The following is a 21,653-nucleotide window of genomic DNA, read 5'->3' on the forward strand; positions in this document are numbered from 1 at the left end:
AAATTAAAGTAACTTCAGTTGTTTTCTTCAGGTGATGTCAAAAAAAAATATCTTCACACAGCAACTTCACTGCGCAAATGGGAGATTGGGGTGGGGGATAAGGGTGGAGGTATCTAAGTGCACTGAATTCTGGAATATAACTGAGAGAAGATGGATAGTATAAATATGGGAATCATGAAAGTAATGGCAGAGTGTACTATGTAACAAAAACCAGCACACTGCATTTTATTCATTTGATTTTTCTTTTTACAAACGCAGACACTGCCAATGCTCAAATTCCTTGTGTCATTTATTTTTCTTTGAAGACGACATCTCCTGTTCCTTGGCATAATGCTGCTGCAGAACTTACAAAATCCTGAATCACCATCATATGTAACCAGATGAAAATCTGGCTACATTTCATGCTCCAAAGGTAGTGTCAAATCCTCACACAAAGCCAACTGATGAACATACATATGGTAAAGATCCTATGTGTCTCTGAAACGAGACAAATTCACAGCAGAAGGGTCCAAAATAACTGGCCCAATCACAATGGAGGAAAGAGAATTACAGGAGAAATTCAGCCTGAAGTGCCTCCTCCCACAACTTGAGTCCCAATTGTTCAAGAAGGCTGGATGCACCGAAGCCTGAACTCAAGTAGCATTGACACCACCACTTAATGAAAACAGACTTGAGCTTCCCCAAATGCAATGTGCTGAAGATAGGCTGACAGGGATGTGCAATGCCAGACCAATCCAAGCTGAGTGCTGCCCACCACAAAAATTTTCTGCTGTTGGCAGTTTTACAGTTAATTTATGAATGCACCTCCTGAAATGGGAAGGCATGGAAGTCAGTATCTGCATGGCATTTTGGTTCTGAATGACATCTGTTAACCATGAGCTCTCCACCATGATTGCATGGGCTTATTGTTGTGAAAGTAATGACAGAAGGGAAGGAAGCTACCATATGTAGACCTCCAGATGGCTTTCCAAATAGCTTGGGAGAAAAAAAATCACTCACAGTGCTTTGAATTCAACCTCTTGAATAAATCTTCTTTTCTGTCTACCCAGTTCAAAAACCAAAGACCAAAATAAATGAAGGTGGCTGTGCAATCCTGGGCAGAAAGCATTTGTTGAAGCTAGAAACAGCAGCCTGAGATGATTGATTCTGTGATCCATTTGCAAGGCAAAAATGACAGCAGTGAAGAGAAAGGACTCTGTCCGGCAGTGGAGAATGCATGGTTAACAGACACTGGAAAAGCCAGGTGAGTGGTATTTACTCAGTAGTCATCCAAAGTCTCTATTTCTCCCATATTGAGCCGTTCTGATGAAGCATTGACTGAGAAACCTGAAAAAGACAGATCCAAGTTTATCAGTTCACAGATGAATTATATTTCATAGTTGCCAATTTACATGTAATTAGACAGCCATACAAAATTATAGATAATAGTCAAGGAAAAAAATGTTCTAATATAACAGTTCGATACTTTTTAAAAATTGATTCATATAATAAAAGTATTATTGAAGAATTCTCTTGATAATCACATATTTTATTTAAAAAAATGCATACTCACTATACATAAAAATACATAAATACTATCTACTGTTTCTTATGAATCTAACAAATCACCAGAATGGAGTATACGAAGTTCAAATGCAGAGATATGTATATAAAACTTTAGCATCTATTTTCTTGCATACATCTGATTGCCGAAGTAGTAAAATAATTTGTGGAGCAAACTCTGGGGACTAAAAGGGTGTTGACTGATAAATAAAATTGCAATCCCAAGAGGAGAAAAATAGTTATTACCAACTCTTCTATCTTAGTTTCTACGTTCTCTGTGTTCTCTCCATTTATTTAACATATCATATTAAAATTTCTGGTTTATTCAAGAAAAATGAGCAAGAGACAAATGATGTTACCGTATTTATCGGCGTATAACACGCACAGGCGTATAACACGCATCTTCATTTTAAGAGGGAAATTTCACCCCACTCCCACCCCACGTGCGCTTCAATCCACAGTGTCCCATTCTGCCTGCCTGCCTGCCTGCCTTAGTTTCTGGTTGTTTGGGAGCAGCTTCGGCTGAGAATAATAACTATTCGCTCTTTTACTCAGCCGAAGCTGTTCCGATTCAACCATTAACGAAGGCAGGCAGGCAGGCAGAACGGAGCACTGCGGGCGGGCGGGCGGGCGGACGGGGTGGGGGAGAAAGGCGACAGGAAAAGCCCCCGCTTCTTTGAAGCAGTTTCTTCCTGTGCTGGTGGAGGAGCGAGAGAGCGACTGAGAGAGCTGACCAGAGAGAAGGACAGGCTTCGGTTGCTTCCTCCCTCCCCTTCTTTCATTTGTGTCCTTGATCCCCGATCCCAGCAGCATTCACCGAAGGCTTCTTAACATTATATCGGCGATAACACGCATACATCATTTGCCCCCTATTTTCAGGGGGAAAAAAGTGCGTGTTATACGCCGATAAATACGGTACATTGCAAGAGCCAGTCTTATGTAACAAGCCAGTCTTATGTTTCTTCAGGCTAGAAACTGGGAAATCATGGGTTCTGGTCCTGCCTTAGGCACAACGACACCTGAATAGTTTTAGGCCAGTTGTTCTCCCTCAGCTCTAGGAAGGAGGAAGCAGCAAACTACTTCCAAAAAGCTTTGCCAAGAAAACTGCAGGGATTAGTCTAGGCAGCTGTCAGAAGTTAAGGCTGACTTGAAGGCACACAAATGTTACAAACTAATTCTAATTTGAAGGTTCTAAAACTCACCTAACAAGCTTGGATCTGCACGGACCATTTTTTGTTTCTTCTTCTTTTTGCCACTCTGCACTGCTTCAAAACTGGACTGCTGATTGTTGCTCTGATTAGTCTGAAAGACTGTATGCAAAGAACAATGGTTCATCCCCCATACAGAATCCTGGAAATAAAGGGCATATTTTAAGGTACAATTAAGTTTTGTGCACTTGCTTAAGAAGCATTCCCCCTATTGTGGGAATGTATCAGAAGATATATTCATTCTTATACTGTTACCTGATATTTTCCATATGACCATGGTTTATTCCATTTACTTTTTATCTACATACAGTTTTAAGAAAAGCTTCAAGATGAATAGTTTCTATATTAATACATCCATACTCAAACATGCTCTCCTTTTTAGGAACAATTCCACATCTATCTGATGCATTTTTCCTCTGCCCGAATAATATCTACTTCTGACTTGGAAATATTTCCCCAAAACAGAAATATGAACCTGCTGCTGCCGTTGTTGGTTGGCTTTTTGTTTGGCACGGCGCTCAAGAAACTGCTTGGCAAATTCCTTGGCTTCAGGGGTGTCCCCAAGATAAGCTCTGATGTAATCGTGAACCTCATAAGGAGATTCCACTTCTTTCAGGAAAGAAACAAATGTGGGAACTAGAACAAGAAGAGAGATTCAATTGTGAGAACTCTGTAAAGAATGTTAAGTAATGCAATGCAATGGACAAGAGCTTTCCAGTATCAACTATTTGATAAATTAATTTAAAAACTTTATGTAAAACAAAATTATTTCTGCTTGAAATAAAATTTAAAAACAAAAACAAAAGATGTTTCCTATCGTCACTGAATTAGTTTAATTTTTCAGCAACACAGTAAGTCCCGATGCTAAGATCTACGATTCAAAAATATAAGTGATATCATGCAGCACAATTTATATACCCACTCCTCAAGAATACTGGGCAATGAGTATTAGATCTTCTATAATTTTCTCATATTTATTTATATTACAAAACAGTATCATTAGAATGCAACTATGATACAATTTATTGTAATATGTGATAGCATGCATGGTATATATTGTAAGATGCTTGTACCTTTTATTACTGCTTACCATCCAAGTTGTTAGCTGTGTTGAGTGCATGAAGCATTTGTTCACACCACTGAGTGAATCCATCCTGAGGTTTATTAACTCCCTGAAACAATTTCAATAACTTTTCTTCTTCTTCTACCTTCTTATTATGTCTGCTTGTAACACCTACAGATTTACTGGAACAAAGAAAAACATGATCACTGCAGAGTATGAGGAAGAGATGTAGACTGCCAGGAATAGTATAGGAAGTATGGAAGTCTAGAAACCAGAAAACTCCAGCAATCTGTCAATTATATTAAAAATCATAGGGGTGTACAATGAAGTATAATCTTAATAGATGTAGCCAGCTGGACTCACTATCCATTTGCTCCTATTCATACTTACTTAGCTTCATACTGGGCTGGACTATCCTTCCCCACCTGTTCACTGACTACCTTCCATCTTTCTATCCTGAAAAACATGTGTCACAGGGAGGTGGTCACGGCAGACATCTTGCCCTGTGGGCATTATTCTAATATTTCTGGACCTAACATATATGCTAGAGTAGGTTGTAAGCTGTCCAAAGTTCAGTATTAAGATGGATGGCTATACAATGTTGCAAGCAGGCAGGCAGGCAGGCAGCGCCATGTTAGAAACCAGGAAAATGTGAATTTTAGTCCCATCTTAGTCATGAAGGCCTTGAGGAAGGCATTGGACCAGTACTCTCTCTTAGCCCAAATCACTTGACAGAGTTGGTTGTCGGGGGGAAATATGAGGATGGAGTATAAGGAATGTTTTCTGCCTTGGAGTTATTTATAAACATAGTACAGGTAGAATAAATAAATCATTTTTTAAAAGCCAAGCTTGGCTTTTGGAAATGCATATATCACTCCAGTTCTTCTTAAGACAAAGCTGGATAGCCCACTGCATGTAATAGCTTTTTACCCTGCCTAATACTTTTACCAGTTACTTATACCAGCTAACCTAAAGTATGATGAAATAAGCAATCCTGGTTGTGCTGTGGTTTGATAGAAAACTTTCATCCACTGAACCGTTTATAAGAAATGCACAGGCTTTGGCATTGTCTAATAGAAGAAAGAAAAATTCAACCATACACATTCTTACCTGATGCTAGCATTGTTCTTGTTTTTATTAGTTGCATTACGAGGGCCCACTTCTTTGATTGCATCATCCCAGAATCCCATGTTTGAATTTTTTGTATCAGCATTACTCCAAATACTACTGACAAGGTCTGACGCCCACTGGTTGCTAGGATTTGTGCTTAGAGAGCCCCATACTGAACTGCCAATGCTGGTATGCCGATTTGAATGTTGCTGGGAAACAAAAAGGATGAAGTATTTAAATCTGCCTTGGCTTAAATGAGAAATTAGAAGCATAAAAATGTAGGAGCCACTCACTGTAGCGCTGCGGGTTCTGCTCTGCTGCTGCTGTTGCTGCTGCTGCTGCTGTTGCTGCTGCTGTTGTTGCTGCTTCTGCATCTGCCTTGCCTCTTCCTGCTGTATCTCCAAGAGAGATTTTGTAGTGCCAGCAGACTTGGCAACATTTCCCCAACCAGACAGTTTCTGTTGTTGCTGCTGCTGCTGCTGCTGGAGAGCTTTCATTAGTTCACGCTGCTGACGCCTTTGCTAGAAAATAGTAAGTGCAAAACTTGATTGCAAAACATCACAGGAGTGCCCTCTAGTAGCCACCACTCATATTAGCAAGCAACAGTGCAGTTTTCAGAAGCAGAAAATAGGTAGAATCCTGTAATGTCTTTCCCAATGCACATCCTAAGCTTAAGGAAGCAAATTCAAAAGTTCTTGCTCAGCAGCTACCCAAAACTATTTATTGTTTTGAAACTGTAACATTTACCTCTTCTCGAAGTTGTTTCTCTCTCTCTTCTTCAAGCTTTTGGATTTCTGCTAATGATAATGTTGCCTGTGACTGACAAACTCTTGAACTGGATTGCTGACCCCATGTTGAAGAAGAAGGGAGCTAAGAACAAATGTACACAGAAAACACCAGTTAGATTCTCCTAATGGAGACAAGAAATACATCAAAAATGAGATGAATAAAGAAAGGGTAACAACAAGACTACAGGTATTAACAACCACAATTCGATTATTGCTTTCTTTTACTGTAGAATTGCAATCTTTTTCTGTATGACACCCAAGCTTGTAGCTCAATATAAATTTCATATTACCGACAAAGAGAAATCGTTTCTACAGCAGTAAGGTTCAGACTAAAGGTTGAGGCAGAGAACTGTGAAAAATAAATGGATGTTACTGAGCTTAAATATCGCATGTAAAATAAGGGAAACAGCTAAAACAGTTGAAATTCAGTAATTCAGAAGAGGAAACCCGAAAAGATGCATTAACAAAAGTAAGACCATACAAGTATTCATGAGCCTTTGGGCAAACTTTTTATCTAGAATGATTAAATGTGAAGTGGTTTGCCATAACAGGGCAGCATTGAAAAACGGGGGCGGGGGGGGGGAGGGGGAGAACCAGTATAGTATAATGTATAAAAATACAAGATTGCTTATTATACACAAATAATGTACACCCAGTTATTGAGTAGCCATCCAAAGTTACAGTGGCGCTAAATGAAGGGACTGATGACTGGTCCGCAATTACAGCTGTTGCAGTGCCTCACGATCACTATCACATGATCAAAATTAAGGCAATCAGCAGCCTGCACACACTTCCAACCACAGGGATACACCCCCGACACACCTACCCATCCCCAGCATTTATATCCTTTTGACCCGCTGCACTGTGGTCCCTGCCCTGACCCTTCACAAGGCATCTGCTGGCTGCACGAGATTTTCTTCCCCAGGTTGTGCACAGTGGCTTCCTCCTGAGACCTAGGGTAGATCAACTCAACATGGTCAGCAGCTGCTTTGGGAAGGGGCAGGATGGATGCAAACCTCATCAGCTGCAGGACCAAACATTGAAGGTCCAGGGTGACAAAGACAACGATGGCTGGGACTGGGGCACTTCCTGGGATGCTGAGACTTTGGGCATACTGTTGTTAGAGCTTCTTGGGGTGAGACAGTTTTGCACTGCTGAGTAGGGGCTGCTGAGACTTCCAGGTGCAAGACAGGGTGCAGAGCAGCCAAAAGGGCAGAGATGGGGGGAGGGGAATAAGCAGTTGGGAGAATTGAAGGGGAAGCAACAGAAGAATCAAGGCTTGCAAGCTGGGAGGGATCAAACCTGGAATGGTTGGATTGGAATTAGTTTGACAGCAGCGATGGGAGTGCCAGGATTGCTGTTGCTAAGCGATGTAGTCAGGTGACATTGCATGTTATGATTGCATTGCTTAGCAATGGAAATTCTGGACCCAACTGTGGTCATAAGTCATGGAATACTTGTCTTTGTTTTGCTGGAGTTATAGATTTCTTCACCGATCAAGGGTAGTTTAGATTCAGAAAAGAATTACAATCTGTCTTTAAAACAATCACATTCTCATCTTTTGTGTGAACTATTCAGTTTCAGCTTCTTGTAGAAAAATATGGTGGTATTAAAACCCAATGTTGTGACTTCTAGAAATATTTAACAAGTAGTCTTTGCTTAATGACCCAAATAGGGGCCAAGCGAAGTGGTTATTAGGTGAAACATGTGGCCACACTGCTTGGCAATAGCAGCTCCAGATTGTTCCCGGTTCTGGTTATTAGACAAGGACCATTACTGTTGTTAAACAAGGAACTCACATTTCTCTTAGCCTGCACAAATTACCAGTTCTGTCCTGCTGCCATCTCCTCATCCAGCCTTGGTGAGCTCCCTTTGGCAGATGAGGTTCTTCTGTCCTGCCAAGCTTGCCTCTTATTCAGTTCTCCCCATCTGCCTTTCTCCCCTGCATTTCTAACCTTTTGGCTGCTCTCACTCCCCTTCCCACCCACAGTTGACCTTCTGTGTCTTCTTCCTCCTGTTGCTACCGCAGGACGCGTTGCTAAGGGCCTCAGCTGACAGTGTCTTGTGAACAGCAGGAGGAGGAAGACAGCAAAGGCCAGCTGGGGATGGCGGCTGAATGCAGGGTGAGATGCAGGGCAAAGGGCCACGAGCTGATCAGCTGGGTGCACTCTGTCGGTAGCAGGAAGAAGAAGATGGCAAATGTTAGTTGGAGCAGCAGAGGGCAAGGCAGCTGGAATGGCAAAGAAGGCGGGAGAGAGATAAACAGGTAGGGGGAGCTAAAGCACATGCTGTGGTTGTAAATGCAGGTGAACTGCCAAATGTCTGAATTTTGATCAATTGATCGTGGGGCTGTGGCCATAGCTATAACTTCAAAAGCGCCATTGTAACTAAGGTCACTAAAGGAATGGTCATTAAACCAGGACTACCTGTTTTCTCTCATAGTTCTAGATTTAGAACTAACACATGCTACTTGATAAATTTAAAAGTTTTTGTTTAGGGAATAAAGAAATAATACTATTGGCTTCCTTTGGGGCTCAAAAGAAGGCTTATTCTCTGTCTACCCAAAACACAGAACAGCAAACAGGCTGCTCATGTAAATAAGAGATATACGTATTTTTTTCTAAAATTAAAAACAGCAACCATTGTACAGATTTTGCAGAACTAACAGGATGAATCTCTAGTCTTGTTATGAGCGTTAATTCATATTCATTTTATAACGACAGTCATTATTCATTTGAAAACAATACAAAAGTTACACTGAGAAATATTGGTACCTTCATCTGCGCGAGTTGCTGCTGTTGTTGCTGCTGCTGCAATCGACGCAAAGCTTCCTGTTGCTGCTGCCTCAGCCTCATAATTTCCTTCTGGCGTTGGAGTTCCAGCTCTTTCCGCTTCCGTTCTTCCTCTTCTTGCCGCTGCTGAGCTGCTTCTTCTTCCATGCGCAGTCGGTTTTCTTCTACCTGACGCTTGGCCTCTTCTTCACGTGCCCATTTGGCAGCCTCCTCTTCCTTTCCAGTTCAGGGAAAAAGCAAATCCTTATAGTTCTAGATTAAAATGTTTACTTTCAAAGTATTTCAAATTATACAGACACGTAGGTATCCTCTGGTTTAAATAATGCAACTTGTTCCAAAACGTAACTATTGCGCCAAACATAAGTATAGAACTAATTTCAAATAATTCAACTCAACAATCCTCAAAAATGCATTATACCCTTGTGTAGTTATATATTATATAACCCCCAACTGGGTGACTTGAATGCAAAAACAGACAAAACTTCTAAGAAAAACCCAGATAAACAAAAAGTAAACATGATAGTACATGTAACAGGGAGAAAAGAAACACCTGAACTAAACAAAAACCGCACACCAAAGAGGAATACCCTGATATCGCAGTGTTGAGAAAACAGATTTTCAAAGTTCATTTCAAAGTTTGTCCAATCGGAGCAGTCTCATCATTTATCAATTCTGAATTGCTAAAAATCTTATGTTTCATCAATGACCATCCCTTTTCTGTTTCATCTAGAATGGCTTATTAAAAATACAATCACTGGGGAGGAAATATGCAAGTATCTATTGCTATGAAGGCAGCAGAGTTTATCAGGAATACTCATTCTGAACAGATCAGCATCTTTCTTTTCACCTGTTTGCGAAGCAACTCTTCTCGCTGTCGTCTTTCCTCTTCTTCTCTTCTCCTTTCTTCCAACCTTCTAAGTGCTTCTTCCTGTTGTTGCCGTTCCTCTTCTTCTCGTTGCCTCCTTAGTGCAATTTCTTGTTCCCGTTGTCGCCTGAGAGCTTCCTCCTTCCACAAAAAGAAAGGTTAGACTGAACCATTAGTATCTAGTAAGACTGTATAGCCATGTCTCCTTATTTGTAACACAGCCTTAAGACTAAAATTCTAAGACATCCTCCTAATCTAGTTGCTCATAGTCAAATCTGAAGTGAGAAATCTCGACTACTAAAAAGCTGGTAGCATCCTGAAAATTTGTGTTGTTATACATCTTTTATTGATTGGATAAAGATTGGGATTGGACTGATGCAGTACAGCTAAGTATGTTATTCTCAGCACTGATGCTGATTAAAGCTTTCCTTTGAGGGCTAATAGCAACTTCGAATAACTATAAACATATGGGGAAGAAAATTATCCTTCTCCTTTTGTTATCAGTTCCGTCTTCTTCTTTAAAACCATTTAAATTTAATAACAAAGAACCACCAACAGTGACAGGGCAAACCACTAGTATATAAAAATAAAAACAAACCCTACTCCCATCTAGCACTGATAATGTTACCTAGTTTGGTAATGAAACGTTTGCAAGAAAACCACCCAGCTCAAAGAGCACCAAGGACCCCACAAATTTATTTAGCTTCATTTCTATTTTAGTCCTTAAAGATTATCTGTGCATTCTACATTTAAAGTTTTACAAACAACATGAACAGGCTGAATATTGTAAAATTACTATTCCAAAATTATTTTTTCTTGTAAGTTATATTTTTAATACATAACCCTGGCACTATCTGCTCACCCTGATGCCTCATTCCCTAGAGTGTGGCACAGATTCTTCTGATTATCTTCTTGCTGTTCATGTCATTTTTTAAATTAAGTTAGCAAATTTTATTGGTATTGACTGAAATCTCTGCCTTTTGGAAATAGAAAACCTTGTAACTATTAAGTAACTATTACATACATGGTACAAATAAATAGACTGCAAGATTTTTTCAGGAGATTATATTTTAGTTTTTAATTATATCCTTTAAAAATACAAACAGAAGATAATTGGAATGTTGGTTAAATTGATTGCTTTTCAATATTTTGATTTTTTTCATTTAATAAACAATTCTCTTATTTTGAGACTATAGCAATAGCATTTAGATTTATATACCGCCCCCATGGTGCTTTACAGCATTCTCTGCGTGGTTTATAAGGTCAGCATTCTTTGCATATTGCTCCCAACAAACTGGGGACCTCATTTTATCAACTTTGGAAAGATGGAAGGTTGAGTCAACCTTGAGCCCTGTCAGGATTAAATTCCAGTCTGTGGGCAGAGTTCTTCTGCAATACTACACTTACCCACTGCACCACTATGAAACTTGTTATTATTTATTTGATTTCTATAGACACCCATCTCAACAAATGACTCTGAGTGGCATAACACTAAAACAATTAAAACAATACAAATAAATATATATGGCTGCTGATTAAAGTCACCACCATAGATGTATGGATGTTAATATGGTCAAGAAATGAGGCATATCCTTAATACATGTCTGGCTCCATGCCTGGGCACGTAACTAGGTCATCCCGGCCTTATGAAAAGCCAGATTCAGGATCATCCTAACTCTGAAGACAGAATGTTCCAGAGGGCAGGGGCTATACAGAGAAGGCACACCTGCTGGTCCCTGCAAGCCAATCCTGTCTACTTTATCAAAAGTCACTTATCTCAGGTAAATCTACAAAATCATGCTTCGGGCACCTCAATCAGTCTTGCCCAGTCTGGTTCAATTCTGAGTGGATACAAATATCTTTATCTGACAGACAGTTACAATATTCTTCAGAGTGGCCCTGAAGATGTTCCAATGGATTTACTGATATAAGTTAGAAAAGTGTAAAAGTAAAATTAAATTCTAACATGTTTCTTTCTTACACACTGCACAATACTGGAAAAAATGGCATCTTTGTTTAATATGGCAATAATAATTATTGAACATATTTGAATTGTCACCTGCTTCCTCCGAGCTAACTCCTCTTCGTCTCTTCTTTTTCTTTCTTCTTCTTGTCTCCTAATTAGTTCTTCCTGTTGCCTCCGAAGCTCCTCCTGCCTCTTACGCTCGTCTTCTTCTCTTTTGGCCCTTAATTCAGCTTCCCTCCGTTCCTGCTCTAGCTAAAATTTAACAGCAATACTCGAAATATGACAATAGAATTGTCTCTATAAGTAATTGCATGATTCTTGCTAGTATATGATTTTGCCTTAGCATCCTTCCCTACAAGTATAGTAGTGAATGTCTTCCTAGTATTTTGTTTTTATAACGTGCTAAAAATCTCTTTTCCAGTATTAACTATTCTTTATTTAATGTCCAACCAAGAAAACAAATGGATCATTGAACAAATCAACCCAGAGTTCTCACTCAAGGCACAAATGACCAGGTTCAAATTATCCTACTTTGAACACATAATGTGAAGATCTAGTTCTCCCATCAAGGCTCTGATTCTGGGAAAGGTGGAAAGAAAGACAACTAGAGCAAGGTGGATATGGTAATCAATGCAGCACTGAAACAGCTGAAGGACCAAGTTAGCACAGATTGTCATGGTGAAAATCTATCTATGTGATCACTAAGAGCCAACACCAATTTGATAGCACATAGTTAATCACCTAATTGTTAAATGTTGCACTCTAAGTATGGCATATAGCATCTGCCACATCACAGTACACTGCTATAAAAAGATAAATTAGAGGTTGACGTAAAAACAATTTCATGCCATATAGCAAAATATACACTGCTCCTTACCTTTGCAACTTTGGCCTTTTCAAGCTGCTGTAACTGTTCTAAAGCTGGTCCCTGAGCTGCAGTATCGATTGGGAGATCCCAGACACTACTTCCTTCCCAGACTTCAAAGCAAACAGAGAAAAAATAGAGACTGTAGATGTGTAATGTATATAACTCAAATATATAAAATAACAAATAAATTGGAAATAAGACTAAATTAGTACTGGTAGTAGTATATTCTCTAGTCAATTACTTGAAATTTTTAAGTACCGTGTTTCTCATATAATAAGGCCGGGTCTTATTTTTTTTTGAGCCCTGAAAAATGGCTAGGCTGTCTTTTTGGGGGTGACTTAATTCCCCCCCTTGCATCTTCGGCGGGCGGCGATGGCTTTGGATGTTGACCTCGCGTTGGTGGGCACTTACATCGGAGTCAACGCAGGCAGCACCATATCTGGTGTGCAACAAAAGTACTTCCTAATGGCAAGCCCCCCCACCATTCCCCCATTTTGCATGTTTTAATATAGGCCTTTAATTTGGGGGCGGGGCTTAATTTCATTTCATGCCTATAAAACATGCTGGGACTTCCTATTGGGGGAGGCCATATTGTTGGAGAAACAGGGTAATTACAGTACATAATTTTTTTAAATTTTATATTGGAAACCTTTTTTTGTTCCTAAGGATTGGGTTCCTAATTAGTCTAAAGATATGGGACATAAAATCCAGCTGGATTTATCAAGGAAAAAATGTAGAAAGGGTTTATTGTTGAGCAGAATGCTAAGACAATGGTAGAAATAAATCAGGGACAATAAAAATGCTGAAGAAATCAAATCAAAATAAGTATTTAGAAAGCATTTTATATTAAAAGAGACATATTAAAGGCAATAAGCGGGACAATATATTCAGTAACATTCATTTCCTTATTTTAAACTACTGTATTTAAGGTCCTATTTATATAAATCTAAGACAGCAATATATTAACTAGGTAACTTCTAAGAGCACAGAATACCTCAGTAACAATTATAGTTTATTATATCCAAATCGCACAAAACATTTTTTCATAACTGCTTAGAATTATGGTTGCAGATCTTGGCTTGCTATGAATGTCAAACCACAGCTTCGGAACTTATGTTACTTGCAATTTCACTAAAATTTTGGTTTTATAAATAACTTTAATATTCAATCTAAATTCAGCCAATATAAACATATTCAAAAACTGTTTCCTACCAGTAGTTTGCGGAGCAGTTGACTGAAGTTCCCAAATTGAACTAGTGTCTGACATTGACCTTGTTACAGGTGGCACCATGTTCTGTTCAACTTTTCTATAACATAAAGACTGAGAGTAAACACACTCTCTCAAGACAAAAGTTATCTTGTTTTAATAATTTGTTTTCTTTTCTTCCAGAAAGCCAGTTTTAAGGTAATATTGTACTTCTCTGTATTTTCCAGACTTGAGCAAAATCTAGAAGTTTCATAAGAACTTTGAATACTATCAGCTGGAAATTAAGTACAAAGTCTGCATTATTGAAATTAAATATATTGCAGGAAGATACAAATTAATAAATACGATATAAATCAGGTGTGTCAAACTCAAGGCCTGTGGGCTGGATCTGACCCACAGGTTGCTTAGATCTGGCCTGCTGATCACCTGGAAACAGTGAAGGACTAGCCTACGGTGCCTCTGTCAGCGAAAATGGAGCTCGGCAGGCTGTGCACACCCTTCCTCCAGCTCCATTTTCGCTGGCAGAAGGCCATTGCAGGTGACAAATGGACATCGAGCTGGCCACCCCCACCCCCGGCCCGTGATTAAACACAACCCTGATGCGGCCCTCAATGAAATCGAGTTTGACACCTGTTGATATAAATTGTCCTCCTGATCCCAGATTTCTAGTCAGGCAGTCCTCAACTTACAACCTGACACTTAGTAGAAGTCAAAAAGACACTGAAAATGGGACTTACAACAGTTTTGTGATTACAATTCATGGGTTTACTTCTGGTTTCCGGCAAAAACTGCCCCACAGTGAACAATAAATTTGCTTAACAGCAGTATTTGCTTTAAGAACCAGCATAAAAAAGTTTATAAAGTCAAATCCAATCATATGGTGATCTGCTTTATAACCGTCATAGCTGCAATTACAGGTTCAATTATAGGAATAACTTGAGGACTACCTACAAGATTTTTTTTACCTCCCATTCCATTTGAGGAAGCTGAAGAATCTTGAAAATACATGTTACCCTGTTATTTGGTTCTGCGGAGGCTTCAGTAGAATGAGGACATGATATTCAGAAAGATCCTTTACCAGCTCACATGCTGATCCAAAGCCCCCTGAACACCATAATATGAACTCTTGAGAGAAAAGGAATCCCAGGAAATTCTACCCATCCCATTCAGTTGACAAAATTCTCTGCTAGATCAATATGCATTCCTTCAATACTATGATAAATTGGTAACATACAAAGTAAATAAAGTAAAGCACAAATGAGACAGATGGTTGAATGCAAATAAAAAGATGTATTTGTGGAGAAAACACATCAGTGGCCTTGGAACCTGCATATTTACCTCATTTTAAGTGCCTGGAATTGTTGCAAAAGGAGAGCCAGCTGCTGTTGCTGCTGAGATGAGACAGCTGCTTTTTGCTGTTGTGCCATCACCTGTGCATATTGTTGTCTTCAAAAGGAAATGCAAAATAGTCATTCTGACTTACAAAATGATTTTTTTTACTTTAAAATCCTTCATATATAACACATGCACATGTAATCTGATTCTGGAAACACACAATGGTGTGACTGTGTGGATACATAAGCTGCAGAAGCTAGTACCTCTACATCTCCCCTTTGCTGCCCTTAGAGAATTAAGAAAACCCCAATATATGCTCCGGAGTATTGGGATGGAAGTCAGGTTAACTGGTATCTTAGAACAAAGATTACTACATTAATGAAAAGACTAATATCAGAACACAGAACTATATTGGAGTCCTGAAATATTCTGAAGTTTCCTTTTATTTGTCATGTTTATTATCATCTTTATATTTCATTTTATGAAAAGATATACTTAAAAGAAGAAAAAATTAAAATTATTACAAAAGATCAAGAAGACTCTCCCCCATGTTAGTTATCTATTTTTTTAAAAAACTTGTATTATGTATAATATATTGCACTGTATTCTTCAGTATAAACTTTTTTAAAAAAATAAGGTGTATGTTATACAAATAGTGATCCCCAATTTTAATAATAAGAGCAAAATGTGTACTTTGAAAAAGAGTAACAATAAATAAGCTTACAAAAAATTACAAATTGATGTGGATGAATAGATACAAAACTGACTGTTCCAGAATAATTAATAGATATGACTCCAGACTACTAAAAAAAGGACATCAAAGAAACATAGAAAACTGATGGCAGAAAAAGACTTAGTGGCCTTTGGTCTGCCCTTTGAGTTTGTTTTTTGTTTTCTTTTGAATTAATTAATTATTTCTTCTTAATTATTATTTTTATATTTTATTTATTTTTATTTCATTTTTTATTTTAAATTTTTGTTGGATGATGTGTGTATCCCAAACACATTTAAACTCATTTACTGATGATTTACTCACTACCTCCACTAGAAATTAGTTCCAAACTTCCTTTCTGTGAAGTAATATTTTCTAACATCACTTTTGAACTTCAGTTTGAGATTATGCCCTCATGTTCTTAATTGTTGCTTAATATTGAAAACACTGCCTTCTAGAACCTTATTTGCACCTTTAATATATTTAAAGTTTCAATTATGTCACCCCTTTCCTTCTGTCCTCCAGGCTGTACGTACTCAGTTCCTAGTGCCCTCCTGATATTTTGTTCCTCAGATCTTGCACCATTTTTATTGTCCATCTCTGGACTCAATCAGTCTTATCAATATTTTTGTTTAAGTAAGGTCTACAGAACTGCTATAGTATTCCAAATGGGCTTTGCCTAAATCCCTACATAGAATTAGAAACCTTTTCCTTCTCGTGATAGATGCAACCCAGAATTTTACTTGCCTTCACAGATACATGGCCACACTGTTTGCTCCTTTTGCAATCATCTGCTATGAGCACACCTAAATCCTTTCCTTCCATTGCTCTGTCTAATACTGTACCCCCAATACTGTACCCTACCAGAGGATTCTTTTTTGCTAAGCACATGTTCTTACATTTTTAAACAGTGAACTGCAGTTTCTACATTTTTGACCAATTTTCCAACAATCATTTTCTGTGTTACAAATACCCCCAGGAACATCAAATCTACTACACACCTTTGAGTCATCAGCAAACAAAAAACCAAAAAAGCCATAGACTTACTGTAACAAAAATTGCTGGTACTGGAGATGCTGCATTTGATACATGGCTGTAAATTCCTGTTGTCTAGTTAGACGATCTTGATCCAACTCACCCTGTGGGTGTAAACAAATCAGTTACCAGTGTGTACCACTTGTTTGATTATAAAGTAGTCTTCACTTAATGACTTATCATTCAGTGACCATTCAAAGTTGCAACAATTCTGAATGGATAGTATACAGGCATGATATTCCACTCTGAAAAAAAAATTGGGGCCGGCCAAAGAGACCCCCGCTGCGCGCCCGGGAGCGCCCGCTGCTTTCCCTCGCCAGGGCCGGGCGGTGGCGTGTTGCATGGAGGCTGGTCTGTGGCTGGCCTAGCTTCCCTTTCCTGCCGCTCAGCGGCCTCCGCTCGCACCGCCCGGGCTCCGCTCAGGTATCCGGCTGGGGCTGTCAGGAGTTGCTACCGCCGGCACGCAGCTCCGCGGCTCCAGTCCCGCGTTGCCTCGGGAAGGAAAGGCAAAACCAGGAGCCGCTGCTGCCGTTTGCAAGCGCCGCCGGCTCTTCCTTTTGCCTTTCCTTCCTGAGGCAAGCGGACTGGAGCGCTGCGGAGCCGCGCCAGCAACTCCTGACTCGGGGCCTCCGAGGGAGGAAGGAGAAGAAGGGGGAAGGGGGATTCCCAAATAAATCTGAATTCCAATTTTAATCGGAAGAATATCATGCCTGAGTATATTTGATTGGTCCCTAAAATTATGGCCTTTGCAGCATCTGGTCTGCAGAGGCACTTCAATTATCTTCCCACACTTATCTCTCCCCGCACTTTTAGCCTCCCTGCGGAATGGCAATTCTCAGTGGCAGAAGCATCAACACTTAAATGGAGGCCTGGGATCCTTCAGTGGTGGTTGGCCTCCACTGATCTATCTATTTCAGCACCACTGCCACCAAAGAGTGCTGCCTCCAACTCCGCACCATGGCCGCCCATCCCAGTGCCACAATGTAAAGTCTCACCTGCCGTCACTGCCCTGTGCCCCACTGACTCTCCTACTGCTGATGATGTGTGCCTAGCCTGGACCTATGCAAAGCAGCTGCCAACCATGTAAGGTTTTTTTCCCCCCAAGGCCATTTACACCATTATTACAATGCTTCAGAAAGACTTTAGAAAGTTTGAGGTTTTCAGAAGCACTGTGAGAAAGCTGCATCCACTGTTCTTGCAATGCTTCAGAAAGTCTTCAGAAAGCTTCTGAAACATCACAAAAATGCTGCAAGAGAATTGAGAAGGTCTCGCACAGTCAGCAGCTGCCTTGCATAGGGCCAGACCAGCCACACCTTGTCAGTAGGAGGAATATGCCCAAGGTCAGCTGACTCGGCAGGGCCTGAAAAGCACAGGGCAGTGGGGTGCCTGGGATGTTGCACTGTGTGCTGCAGTGGCTGCCATGGCATGGAGATTGAGATGGTACTCCTCAGCAATGGCAGGGGAACTGGTGCTGAAGTCGAAGCCCACTGGGTGGGCAGCTAAGACTTCTATTTGAGCCCCAACCCCACTATTGCCAAGTACCACCACTGTTCATGGCAGCCAAAAGGGTGGAGATGCGGGGGGGAGGGGAGGGGAGAAATAGTCAGATTAGAAAAATTCAAGAGGAGGTGGTCCCTTGCCTTACAGGCACTAAGGTAGCAATAGGAATTCTGATCTCAATTACTGTTGTGACCTGAGAACTATCTGTATTAAGTATTTCGTGGAGAATAAAGGCTCAGATAAAGACATTCACAAATAAACAAAACAACAGTTCTATAATGGCAACTAAAATTCTGCAAGTAGAGCTAAATTATGCACTGTATAAATTAAGCAATTTAAATAAATATGCAAATATTTGCTATTGTATCTGATTTAGATTAATGCAGTGCTTTTTAATTGGACTTAATCTTGAACAGCATTCTCTAAAATCTGGTGGCCAAGTTGTTCACTAATTCACACTTTACTGGAAATATTATGCTTTCTAAAGAGCTGCTAATTTGTTTTTGGGCACAAGCCCCATTTCTCAAATATTTGCTCATTTTAAAACATCTGCTTCAGGAGGACTTTTTGAACATATAAAGTAAGGTTACAGTGGGAGGAATAGAAGAAAGATATTTTCTGTTGTGGCACAACTGTTGAACTTTTCCATTAATAGCATGGATCTACTTTATTTTCAAACAAATTGTTAAAGCAGTTTGGTTCTATGTTATTATGAGATGTATAGGATTGCTTTATTAAATAATTTCTCTTTTTAAAAATATTGCTGCATGTGAGAAAACATCATTTTATATGTAAGTTTACTTAGAAATACTTTTTGAATCCATAGCCAATTCAGCAATATTTCTTTTTTAAAAAAAAATTTTTTTTTTATTAAATTTACAATTAAAAACATATCAACATTACATACACAAAGAAAGAAAGAAAAGAAAAACACTCGGCCTTACGAACCGGAAAGAGAAGAGGAGATTTAAAAGAAAGGAAGAAGCAAAGAAAGAGAAAAAGAAATGAAAAGAATACTTTAAAAACAGACAATATCCTTTTTGACATTCTACAAGATCCAATTCTCCTAATTTAATTTGAATACGCACATCTTATCGATATCTATGCTTAAATTACCCATTGTCTTTTAAGCAGTTTATCTCTGGATTAACCAATTATACCAAGAGTTCCAATTATCGTAAAATGTTGAAGGCTCTTTATTTTTAAGTGCTATAGTTAATTTGTCCATTTCTGCACAATCACATATTTTCTGGATAACCATTTGTTCTGTGGGTGTATAAGATGATTTCCAACACTGAGCGAACGCTAATCTGGCCACAGTTAAAATATGAATTGTTACATATTTCATCTTTTTGGGTAAATGTTTGTCAGAGATCCCTAATAGGAAGAACTCTGGTTTGTATTCAATTAGTTCTTTGGTTATCTCCTCCAACCATTTTCTGATTTTTTGCCAATATTTCTGGGTTTCCTTGCAGGACCACCACATGTGAAAAAAGGTTCCTTCTATGCTTTTACATTTCCAGCATTTTGGACTCGTGTTAGGGTTCATAAGTATTACATTATCAGAATGGGAAAAGATTTGGAACAGAAATATCAAGATTACAAAATCGGCAGTGTATAAAGAAAATACATGCCAATTCAGCAATACTTCTATAAACACAGGAATATAAAATAAATATAAAATTAGTTTATTCAATGAAAAGTAGAAGAAAATGTAAATTATACTATAGTATTGCCAAGACAACTAAACTGATATAAGTCACATAGTCATCAGGATTGATCAGATGAAGTGACACATCTAAGACCAGATAGGCTTCATTTGCCAAAATTATCCATATAACCCCTTCCTGCAAATTTGATGATGGCCATTATAGCTTATAAAGCTAGAAACACTATAGAAAGCTCAATGACCTAAGTGTTCTATTTCCAGCACAGGCATCTGAATCACATGAGATCTAATACCAACTGTAATGATTCTGTGTATCTTATGAATTCCTATATGGTTAAAATGAGTCATATGTTGCCTCATGCTTTTCAGGTTAACGTGTAAATCCATAAGGACATATACTGAATAGTCTTCCCTTGATAGTGTGTTAACAATCTCTAGTATGAGAGCGTGCTATAAGGGATCAGTCCAGTTTGAGTGCCCAAATAAGAATGGTACACATCATTCATTGATATCCAAGGTAAAGTAATACCTGAAGCAATTTTACTTAAAAACTTACTGAATGACAGTTTTGAAAATAAGTGAAAAGGAAAGCTGGCTCTGCCTTAATGGTAAGCATTATGCATACAACTCTCTTGCTTCACACAAGGCTTTTTGCGCCTCTCTCTTAAAAATAAACATGGAAAATTGAGGCAGTCTTCCTAAAGTTCACTACAGTACAAAAGCATATAAATAAATTCCTACAATTGTCTTGTCTTGTCTAATTGTTTTAATTCAGTTTATGAATTTACCATATGTAGAGGTGATGCTGGCCCTGGAGTGAAAGGGACCCTGCCCCATATTTTCATGATGTCTCCAAGGGGCTGGAAGCTGTCATCACATGCTCTTTTCACCAATAATGACATTGTGAAATATCCAGCTTGGAACCACTCTGTCATCTCCTGATTACTGAATGGACCTGCAAAATTACCCAATGTATATACAAAGTTGAAATCCACAGAAATAAGTGAGAAAACATACAATCTCAACATTGTATGAACAATCACAGATGCATGTAAATTTATTAAGGATCATTTTTAATATTTTACCTATTTATTTATTGGGTGCCCTTGAGTCAGTTTTGACTCCTTTAAAAAAAAACAATTTTATTTGGGTTTTCACAAAACAAAAGAAAAATAAAACATCTTTTGTTATTGAACAGCATGGTTCTAGGTCTTCACATCTCCATACAGATACAATCTCAGTTACATATTCATCTTTCATCTTCAATTTCATATCTTATCACTACTTTATGTATTTTTTTATTAATTTTGCCCTCAAATACTTCCCTCAGGCTTTTATAGCTTTCTCATTCATTTCTAAATCTATTACACATCCTTTTCAAAATTTTCATATCTTCATAATAATTATACTTATACTTTTATCTGTCCTGTTTACAATTTCATTACATATCCATATTTCAAACATTACAAAACAAGGTTTCCCCTATAGTTGCCATTTAGAATGTGTCACCTTTATATCTTATAGTTAGTTCCCTTCTCATTAAACATTCTACTTTTAAATCATCCCATTAAACCAGGGGTCCCCAACCACCGGTCCGCGGACCGTTACCGGTCCGCGGAACAACTTCTACCGGGCCGCTGGCTTGCTGGGCACCGCCATCTTTTTTTGATGAAAAAGTGCTTCCGGTGAGCTTTCCGGGTAGAAAGCTCACCAGAAGCACGTTTTCATCAAAAAAGATAAGCGACGCTAGCGCTTCGGTGAGCTTTTCGGGTAGAAAGCCATTTCTGGAAAAGCTCAAGCAGCCGTTCATCTTTTTGAAAAAAGATGGCGGCGCCACTTTTCATCAAAAGATGGCGCACTGATGCCGGTACCGGGCCGCGGCGTAAAAAGGTTGGGGATCACTGCATTAAACTATTATAACATTCATAGCTATATAACATAAATCCCTTTATAATCAGATACCGCATGGTACTTCTCCTTTAAATTACCTCTA

At 38.9% G+C, this 21,653-nt stretch overlaps 1 protein-coding gene across 4 annotated transcripts in view; it reads right to left on the reverse strand.

Moving 5' to 3' along the window:
* Positions 1–271: 271 nt before the first annotated feature.
* The window catches only part of GIGYF2 (GRB10 interacting GYF protein 2), a 97,140-nt gene continuing 75,758 nt past the window's right edge, over positions 272–21,653 (reverse strand). For 3 of the 4 annotated variants that reach the window (XM_026685045.2, XM_026684976.2, XM_087964829.1), the window contains 15 exons: positions 20,449–20,615; positions 16,504–16,595; positions 14,748–14,855; positions 13,415–13,509; positions 12,212–12,312; positions 11,428–11,586; positions 9,351–9,509; positions 8,486–8,719; positions 5,671–5,793; positions 5,217–5,444; positions 4,924–5,132; positions 3,841–3,995; positions 3,226–3,386; positions 2,745–2,892; positions 272–1,326 (listed from right to left, as the gene is read on the reverse strand). In XM_026685045.2, coding sequence (XP_026540830.1) covers positions 1,259–1,326; positions 2,745–2,892; positions 3,226–3,386; positions 3,841–3,995; positions 4,924–5,132; positions 5,217–5,444; positions 5,671–5,793; positions 8,486–8,719; positions 9,351–9,509; positions 11,428–11,586; positions 12,212–12,312; positions 13,415–13,509; positions 14,748–14,855; positions 16,504–16,595; positions 20,449–20,615 — 2,207 coding nt within the window. In that variant the 3' untranslated portion in view covers positions 272–1,258. The remainder of the gene's footprint in view (positions 1,327–2,744; positions 2,893–3,225; positions 3,387–3,840; positions 3,996–4,923; positions 5,133–5,216; positions 5,445–5,670; positions 5,794–8,485; positions 8,720–9,350; positions 9,510–11,427; positions 11,587–12,211; positions 12,313–13,414; positions 13,510–14,747; positions 14,856–16,503; positions 16,596–20,448; positions 20,616–21,653) is intronic. The other variant, XM_087964831.1, reaches the window with a different exon arrangement.

This window comes from Notechis scutatus, chromosome 4, assembly GCF_049901735.1.
Source record: "Notechis scutatus isolate UNSWTSFEM ecotype Mainland chromosome 4, rNotScu1.2, whole genome shotgun sequence".
Taxonomy (NCBI): domain Eukaryota; kingdom Metazoa; phylum Chordata; class Lepidosauria; order Squamata; family Elapidae; genus Notechis; species Notechis scutatus.